The 10,000-nt window shown below is 35.2% G+C and overlaps 1 protein-coding gene across 7 annotated transcripts in view; it reads left to right on the top strand.

Moving 5' to 3' along the window:
• LOC137642566 (rootletin-like) overlaps window positions 1–10,000 on the top strand; it is a 272,520-nt gene that overhangs the window by 185,059 nt on the left and 77,461 nt on the right. For 2 of the 7 annotated variants that reach the window (XM_068375247.1, XM_068375251.1), the window contains exon 2: window positions 3,360–3,923. The exons of the other annotated variants lie outside the window; for them this stretch is intronic. In XM_068375247.1, coding sequence (XP_068231348.1) covers window positions 3,761–3,923 — 163 coding nt within the window. In that variant the 5' untranslated portion in view covers window positions 3,360–3,760. The remainder of the gene's footprint in view (window positions 1–3,359; window positions 3,924–10,000) is intronic. 7 annotated transcript variants of the gene reach the window in all.

Raw genomic sequence — 10,000 nt, 5'->3', positions numbered from 1 at the left:
TCTCTCATTGATCAATACATAGGCGAAAAACTAAGTGCATTTGACTATCCCAACCCTGATGAAAGTGGGGATGAAAATAATGGAAAGTCAAATGGGAAAGCATAAGAAAAAATTGATTTCAAAGGTATTTCATATTTTCATGGGTTTCTTCATTGCCCTTTTCTTCCTTCAGGATTATACATCTGGTTTATCATTTTCCATCAGATTCTCAATTCCTCATAGCTATAGGCTCTTGCCATAGGGATGCCCATCCCGTCGATCTTCTCCTGTGAGAAGATAAGACTCTAGTTTAAGGCTCCCACACACGACACCACCATGGTTTATTTTCCTTAGCTATTGCTTATGCAATTTGGTATACGAAACAAATAGTCTTGTTGTGCATACAGTCCTACGCACTCTTGATGCTATATTGTTAAGACCAGGTATTAATAGTTTGAGCTACACTATAACATGGCAATATTGAAGTTATAAAGAGACATTAATAAACGGCTTCAAATAAATTCTAAATTTCAATCTCTTATATTTCCTATTTAAGACATATCACGTGGAAACTCTTGTTATTAATATTTTTATATATTGCTTTTATATAATAAATCTATTCTTGGTGGGGTCGTAGGATGTTTCGGTGTCCAAGTGGTATTGTCCTATTATGCATATAAGAAATACGTTTATATATAGGCAAAGAACTTTGAAGAATCTCTTTGTCAGTCTTCGAACGCAGCCAAGAAGAAATGCGATTACGCAGGATGATGTCGCAGGGCGAAATTTACTCAAGATATGACGACTGATTTAAGTGGTAAATGAGATTTCGTGAGGGCATGAGTCACACAGTCTCTTATCAGTGAGAATTCTTTGTCTCATGTTTTTTTATGAGTCGCGATGAGTCATTTGGATCTCCCGCTCTTGAAAGAAGCTTACAGCCACATAATATACTGATTTTTTTTAGGTTAGATGTTCTTTTCTGTACGAAGTATTCTCAGATTTGACAAAAAGTTTTACTCATTTTTTATGTCTGGGATATGAATGTATTTAAAGGCTGACATTAAGCGGTTTTGTACTATTTTGCGATGTCTGGTAAACAGAAGTTGTTCTTATCATAAACGACAACCTAACTCTAATCCAAATCTAACTTAATTAGACCTTGGCGTTATACGCTTGGACATTCCGGAGATCCTCTCAGCCTCCCCTCCACCACAAAACTAAGGTCTTAAATTAGGGATGGAAGTGAGAGCTACATAGTGTAAGGTAAGTTGGACAGCTAGATGGGAAGAGATCTAAGGGAATGGGCGAAAAAGTAAGGAAGGGAAGTAACGAAAGCTTGAGGTCGAAAGAGAACTAGTAAGGGACGTTGCACACCGTGCATTCCTTTAGGGAATTCTTTCATAAAAATGATGTGTGATCTGTAAGGAAATTTTACAGCAGGACATTGAAACAAATATAAAAACTGACATAATTTTTTGAAGAATCTTGGAGTTTTTGGTTATTTCAAGGGAATGTTTTATAATACATAACTTCAATCATAGGTGTTTTGAAGACAACCTGATGACAAAAGACGAAAAACACTTCAGTTCTCATCAGAATGTACGTTCCTCGGTATTTCCTAATGGAAATAACCAGTCACATCTCTAGAGAAGAGTCTGTCATCACATTCGTTGTGAAGTCTATTAATAAACGCGTCTTGTCTGACGATGTTTGGATTGGGCAGCTATGCCGGTTCATCCACGCTGTTAATCTGCATTGACCACACTGCCATTTTCATACCCGACCCAAGACTTGTCTAATTGTATTTCCATCCCAGATTGAGCCTTACAATATATAGCTATCATAATTTTTTTCAGTTTTGTACCTTGTTTCTGCCTGGCATTTCCTGCCTTTGACCACATAATTCAGATACGAAAGGATCCACGTAAATTCCTTATAGTTAAATCATTCAGAGAAACATATTCTTAGAGTCCGGACATTTGTTAAATTCCTTATCATGTAGCCATTTTTACAGTATATTTTTCATTAACTCCGTCATTTCCGTGGAATTTATTTTTTTTTCAAATCCTGAGGAAACGATACACATACTCTTGAAGCATGGGGAAATTAAAAGTACCAGAGCTAGGAAGCGAAGAGGAAATTAAGATTTTAACGAGCAGTGTAATAAATGGGAACAATTAGCTTACAAAGACATTGATATTTCAAAAAAAGAAAAAAAAATAACGAAGCAATTTCTCCTTTCTGTATAGCCTAACTTAGATCTGACTCGGCTATCTAACTATTTTTATTCTATCATTTTTAAATGTGTTTTTATTGTCACTCCTAAATAATGTTCTGTATAAACCAAATTCATCTCTTCCCATTGTCTCCCGCCACGCACTTCTGTATTTAACTGGGCATCTAAAGAGATACACCATTGTCTTTGGTTGGACGGCCGTCGCAAGGAATATGGTTATCAATGCCGCCATATCAGGTTGTTGCTTCTTTCCTGGTTTCTTATTTGTAACATTTAAAAGAAATCATGTTGTGGCTAATGGATATTGGTAATGAATATTTCATAGTTTTAGTGGCTCGGAGTAGCACTTTTGTTACTACTTAGGAAATTTCACAATCATGTAATATACGTGTTAATAATAATAATGTTACACATCGCTCAAATTGTTTAGTATTATTAGATGCAACTGATATTGTTAATTCTTAAATATTTTTATATACATTTTTTTTTAAATTGTCATTTTGGTGATGGTTGAGGGCATTCTCAATAGGTCTTAATTGCTCGGAATGATCTGTCACATCTTCAGACCTTTGTCAAAGCTATAGCCTCTGCTACACCATAGGCTCCCACAGATGGGTCTTTGTCTCGCTTGAGGATAATTTGTATTTTACATATTTGTTTTTAGTGTGCATGAGTACAGTTAGGACTACATAATTACTATTTATTCCTTTTATTTAATGTTATGTTTTTAACTTCTTAATAGCAGCTTTTTTTCTTTTTTTTTTTTTAGTAGGGCATTTAGCGTTTAGTAGTAATATTGATATTTTGTGTATTTCGTTGAATACTTAAATTTTTACGACTTTTTCCATGTGGAACTGTCATCTATATAGAAAGAAAATTATTCGTGACGATGACAAGGGGGTTGATGATTATGATTATTATTATTTTAGAGTGTTTAATATTGTTACTATGATTATTGCTTTTATAATTTTTTTAATAATAAAAATAATAATAATGATAATAATAATTATTACTATTATTGGTGTTGTTATTATTATTTCTAAGACTCGGTCACTCCATTTTCAAACCGGGTTTGACTTGTGTACTCGAAGCTTGTGGATTAGAAAATAATGAATACTATCTCGAAAAATTTCCCTTGCAGGCATTATAAGCAGACATTGATAGACTTCTGGAATCTGTGAATTCCTGGAGAAACTATAGAAAAAATGTGAAAATTATGTGCCGTTTGACATTTCCTCTCTCGTGAAGAGAAGAAAAGAAAATTTCTTGGGCGCTTTCTTCCATCAAGAAAGTCCATTTAGCTTACAAGATAATGTCTTCGAAAGAACTACTTTAGATAGTATACCCATCACGTATATTATTCTTTAAGTTAATTATGATATAGATTTAGAAAAGAAAGACTTCTTTTTTACCGAGGTCTCTTCAAACGACCGCGTCTTAACGTTTGAGGAAAGACTCGTGTCTTCTCTCTGGACCAAAGAAGAAGCGAGAGTAAACAAAACGACCAAGTTCCGAGATCACCTTCTTTAAGCCTCCCTCAAGATGGAATGGCGCCTAAGTGCCATTGGGAGCGGTCGCTCCTCCTGGACCGCATCGGAACTCCGAGCCAGAGGTGAACACAAGTTGCCCAATATGGACTCCGGGCAGAATTCACTGGAATATTGGGACTATTCTGTTGAACTTGAGCTACTCAAGGGACCCGAAGGTAAGCTAATGAAATGAGTGATTCGTGCTCTCTCTCTCTCTCTCTCTCTCTCTCTCTCTCTCTCTCTCTCTCTCTCTCTCTCTCTCTCTCTCAAGGAAGAAGATCTCACTTCGGATTTTTCTTATGTTTATTGGTTTCAATTATGTAACATTTCTCTCTCCTTTGTACTGTTGGGCTTAAGGGCTTTTAATGTTATCCAAAAAAATTTTGCTTCTTTCACCTTTTGAAAATCTTAAAAATTTACATTTATTAAAAATTTTCCATGACAATTGTGATTCGAGTTTTTTTTTTTTTTTTTTTTTTTATTCTGAAAACTAAGCCATTGTGAAACTTAAGTTTTTCCTCGAAGAAACCTTTTTAAAAGTATGTGGACTCAGGTTGTACTGAGACACACTGAATGAATTTAACTAGATGCGATGATGTTAAGCTTATTCTTTTATAATTAAAAAAGTGATTTTTGCACTGTGCAACTGTGCAACTGCATAGAATTTCCAAGCTGCAAAAGCGTATTACAAGCGAACTTTAATATTCTATGTTTTTATGAGGGCAAAAAAGAAAAGCCTATAATATGTTTTTATCGATATTTTTAAGTATATATCTGGAGTTGGGTCGTTTAAATTATTTGTAAAAATATATAATTAGTAATTATATCTGTCATTAACTGCTTATTACTTTATTGCATATGTTTCATTTATTTTATAATTAACGCAATATAAATCGGCAATAAGGACCATTGAAGTTATTTTATATTGATTCCCAATCATTCATATCTTTATTCATTACTCGCTTTGTGTTATGCTCCTGATTATCACAGATTCTGTTATGAGATGTCCCTGTATCGAGTGTTGGTCTTATCAGCATTCGGATGTATCAGCGTTATCTTTATTACAAGAAAATAAACAGATTGCCTCCACATAGCTGTGCCTTTGTCTTGATATGAATGAAAACGATATAATGTACTTTTGTTTTTGTAAAGATTTTGAGGAATATCGAAAGATCCGTTTAGTATAGAGAGCAGACTGTGGACTCTATGGTTAGACCTATGATCGCAAAAATTAAAACCCAACACGTTAATATTTTCTTCATAGAGAAAGCTTTCTTTTGTTCTCCCTGAAATGGAAGTAATATGCGTGTTTAGTGTTATTGATGATAAAACATAAATGTCTTTTATAAGCAAATGAGGCAACTATGTAAATTGTAGTTTTATTATATTTTTTTCTCTTTTTTTTAAGCATTTTTGTTCAATCGGTAGTTGTTGATTAAGGTATTCGCTTTTGTCATTCTAATGTTTTATTTTTCTTTGTACCCACACACTTTTATGGTAAACGGTTTTTTTGGTGTATAAAAGAAGGAATAAATAAATCTAAGAATGGGAAGTTATTTGTCGGTTGGTAAGTGGACTTGAGGTAAATTTACGAAGATTGCTCAAGTGACTTACAACCGTCGCGAATTCCAACCCGTAGACAGACAACAAAGGAAGCTTTTGGCGGGAGAGAACGGTGCCAACGGATTCTCTTTGAATGGAGATGCCACATGACTCATGAGAGAGAGAGAGTGAGACGCGATGAATGACTCATGTTTCCAGCTGCGAGAGTACTTTGCCATATTGAAATAAACTATCCCCCAGAATAGATGCGAAAAGAAAACGTGGCTTGGGGCAGAAAATGAGAATTTCTGCATTGGCCACTGACAGAAAAGGAACACTTTAAAGATTTTTGTTGTTTTTTCTTACCCAGTTTAAGCAAAAATTTAGGAGAATCAAGCTGGAATGGCCATATGATGTTTGGAATTGCCAATCAAGTTGAATCAAAAATTAAATAGAAAAAAACTACAAAAGATAAACATACGTAAATTAATTGTTCGTTTGAAATGCTAGAATATGAATAAAGGCGAGATGGATTATTTTGTTTAGATCTTATTGAAATAAACAGCTCTTCACTGGATGACCGAAATCACTTGGCTTGTTCGGTAAATCATTATGAAATTGATGCTATTCGAAGAGGAATTTGACATTGACATAGAACAAAGGGACTTTTTTTTTTCCCGTGCCACTCCCTTCTTATCACATGTAATGCGCAAGGAAAACATGCTTGAAGTTGTTATCCCTCTATGTCCAAGAAGAAAAAACAAAATAACTTAAATCATTTAGATTGCAATGTACTTACATCAGTTATATAAATTTTTTTTCACATATTTAGTCATTCCGGCTTATCTGATGGCTAAAAACTATACATAAGTATAAATATTCTGAATTTATTGCTCTTAAAATTGTAGTTTTGAATGACAGCTGTTACTTTTACTGCAAAAATATACGATTTTTTTTTCTTTACGAGAATACCTGAGAAGTGTTATGTCCGTCTGTTCCTCAGATTTAACTGCAAGACATTCCATTCTCAAACTGATGAACGGAATATGACGCAATTTTACCCTGTCATTCTTTTAAATATTTTAAAATGTCCATTTTCAAAGCAGTGACCGTCGAGGCGATATACCATAGAATTTGGGGTTTTGTGGTAAATCTTAAAATGCAAAAAATCCCATTTCACGCCGGCAATTCATTGCGATAACTAGAAAAGTCTCTTCAGGCATTAAAATGTTTAATTCAGGGTAAACTGGACAATTATCGATAATCAAACTTATGAGATTATTAAAAATGAGGTAGAGTAATTGCTCTAATCTTTCCAATTTTCTCTTCCTCAAACGATTCAAAGTAGGTAAAGTCTCTCTCTCTCTCTCTCTCTCTCTCTCTCTCTCTCTCTCTCTCTCTCTCTCTCTCTCTCTCGCACGCGTACATACGAATAATTAAACCACTAAATTTCTTCTCTTGCAAATGTATATATTTGATCTCTCTCTCTCTCTCTCTCTCTCTCTCTCTCTCTCTCTCTCTCTCTCTCTCTGAGTATGTGCGTGTAAAAATTAGTGTTATTAGTGCACTTCAACCTCACTATGTACACTGAAGGCGTATTCCCCAGTTGCACTCTTTTGACCTTCTACTTTAGCTCCTTTCCCGCCTCCTCTCTTCCATGTTGTAGCCCAACCTATTTCAACTTTTACATCATAGTGGGGGTTTCCCAGTTGCTGATTGCTGTTGAGTGACCTCTCAGAGCCCAATGATGGACCTTATAGCTTAATTTATAAGTAAAGACATTTTATCTCTCTCTGTCTTTTAGCTTTATTTCACGATGCAACTGTTGAGTAACTCCTCAGCTCTGATTATCTTCCATGTCACCATCGCCTTGTCATATTACACCTCTCTCTCTCTCTCTCTCTCTCTCTCTCTCTCTCTCTCTCTCTCTCTCTTACACACCACAAACCATTTGGTACATTCAGTTTAATTCCTCTTGGTACATCCGTGTACCCCTTTATACTCTCGAGTCCCCTCAATTAAACATGTCTTGTGGTTTTCCCCTAAGGAGATTGTTTGCGATTAAGCAGTCGCTTATCTAAGCCTCGCATGCTGTCGAAAGTGCATTATGGGACATAGCATGAGCGTCTTACTGTCATTACGAGATGAAGTTCCACGAAAACAGACTTATTCTTTACCCCACCATTTAGGGAAATTTTGAAATAATATGCTCTAGTCCTCTATTAGCATTTAATTCCACATATTTGTTCTGATTTTATAATGAATGGCTAAAAGGAATGAGTATAGTCGAAGGAGATCCAGTCATTTGGAAATCAAGAGAACGTCAGCATTTAATTCTGGTTTTGTGATAATAGAAGTAATAGTAATTTTTTAAGACAGGTAATAGAAGTAATAATGAAATTATTGGTAAGCAAAACCTGTTGATCAAAACAGCGTCAATGCTCGCGTGCATATGCATACACGCACTAGGAAATTATTGATATTACGATGCTCAGCATGACAGAACTAATTATGCCATTTCCGGCTTTAGTGTAGATTATACATTAATGGACTTTCTACTTATCTATTTAATTAGGCGAGTGACGTCCGTGGAATGAATATACAAATAATGTCCAATTGTTTCTTGTTTTATGACACTTTATGGCTAATTTAACGAGTAATATGTGAATGTAAATTACTAGAAAGCACCGTGAGCGCAATCTGCCACCAGTGCCTAAAAGGAGAGAAAAAGGAGACGTCCCACTACCGTATCTGGATCTGAAGTCATCTCAAAGTTCATTCAGCTCTTCCTTCATTAATCTAAAACTCCCACCCCCTACAGACACAATTTTCGTTAGAATTCATCGTTAACGTTTTGCAATTTCAAGTTACTATTCAGGCAGAAACAGATCGGTTCTGCAGAAGTCATAGCTTGAAAGGCTGGTTGGCAGAAGTAAAAGAATACATTAGATTCTGAGTTGACTTACAAAATTTTCTGTACAATGATAACATTGCACAAAACAAAAATTCATGTTGAAAGGTTCCTACGCAATATTGTCTTGATAGAATATTGACAAGACATAATGCGCACGAATTTTGATGATCTACAAAACCACTTGAGGAATGATAATAAGTCATTGAATTTGATATCAGCAATAAGTGGTTTCGTGTTGTGTGTTAGATATTCAGCTGAAAGCGTTCAGTATCCTCTGGGTCGATTTTATATCTTGATTGAATTGCCGTATAAGAGACTCGTTTGGGCACATTCCGCAATATTGCACAGAAAATTAAAAAGATATAAATTTTATCCAAAGTAAAGTTCTATATTTTAAGAATTATAAAGTAGATGTTTTATTGCTTGAGGTCTAGTCAGTCGTTTATTCTTGCACCATGAAGTGCATTATTACTTCAATTTCTCATTTATTTATACCTTTACGTATAGGTATCTAACACAGAACACCGACGTGCTCTGATAAACCTAAATAAACCCCCCAAAAATACCAAGTAACGGACATATACGAAACTGCTTTCGATTATATTAATATTTGCCTGATTTTGTGAGTGTCGTCATGCAAATTGACGCGCCAGAGGATGTATTTTGTGGTTTAGGGTTACCTTGCCCCAAGGCACCTGTGAAGTTGCCATGTATCGAACTAGTGTTTAACAACAGCAGGATTTGTCATTCTCACGTTTAGATATTTCATCGCACGCCGTCCCTGTACCTAAGGGCTGTGTGTGTACGACCAAGTACACCATTTCCTTAGTTTCGTCCTTACATTGGTGTTCACAATGGCTGTTCTTGTGCTTCATTATATTTGTATTTTGCTTATTTGTTATTTTTATATCGGTTAATTTTTGCTCGATTCTAAGGAGTTTTTCCTTGCATATTATTGACATATTTCGGCTTGTTAATATGTGACCTTTTGCATCTTTGTCTTTAGTAATGCGTACACTTAATAATGTATATTATGAACATAGACAGACTATAATTCTGATTTTATTGAAATGCCTTTGGGAATTAAAACCTTAACAGGCAAATATGATAGTATTTGTTGTCCAACTTGCATCCACTATTCCTTAGAAAAAGCGGATAGAAATTAGTTCAGTGGCGATTTACCTTGAAGTCGGGTTGACTTTATTCCTTTACTCATTTTCCCGCAAACCAGGGCTTGAAAATGTGATAAAATTGCCTTGAGAGAGAGAGAGAGAGAGAGAGAGAGAGAGAGAGAGAGAGAGAGAGAGAGAGAGAGATATCTTGAAGATGTGCTGTAGTAACCTTTAATCACTACATATGGAACCAATCTCTATCTAGCAGGTCTCTTTCATGACCACTTAAAGACTTAGATTAAACCCTTCTAAAAAGCGTTTCTCTTCTCCAGTCACTTGAGTTGAGGGGCGTCCTTGCGTCTGGAGTGCCAACATGAAGGACATTGAAAAGACATAATCTACACTTTTAACATTTATCAATGCTGATTTCGAAGGAATTGGAAATGAAATGTGATTTATAGCCGAGGTGAAAGGGAAATGGTGATATAAAACGATTGAGGTCAAATAGGGTACTCATTGTTTGGTATCGTAATGCATTTTTAATTCCTTCCGAAAGATTCTGCAAATAATTCAAAACGGCAAATTTGAGGGTCTGCTACGATCATTTCTATCAATATATCCACATTCCTTTCGAGTGGTTCATTTTTTTTTCTCCTATTGAATTTTAGATAATTTTGATTCTCTT

The sequence above is a fragment of the Palaemon carinicauda genome, chromosome 6, assembly GCF_036898095.1.
Source record: "Palaemon carinicauda isolate YSFRI2023 chromosome 6, ASM3689809v2, whole genome shotgun sequence".
In the NCBI taxonomy this organism is placed as follows: Eukaryota; Metazoa; Arthropoda; class Malacostraca; order Decapoda; family Palaemonidae; genus Palaemon; species Palaemon carinicauda.
Note: the sequence above shows the minus strand (reverse complement) of the source record. Positions and strands in the feature narration are given on the sequence as shown.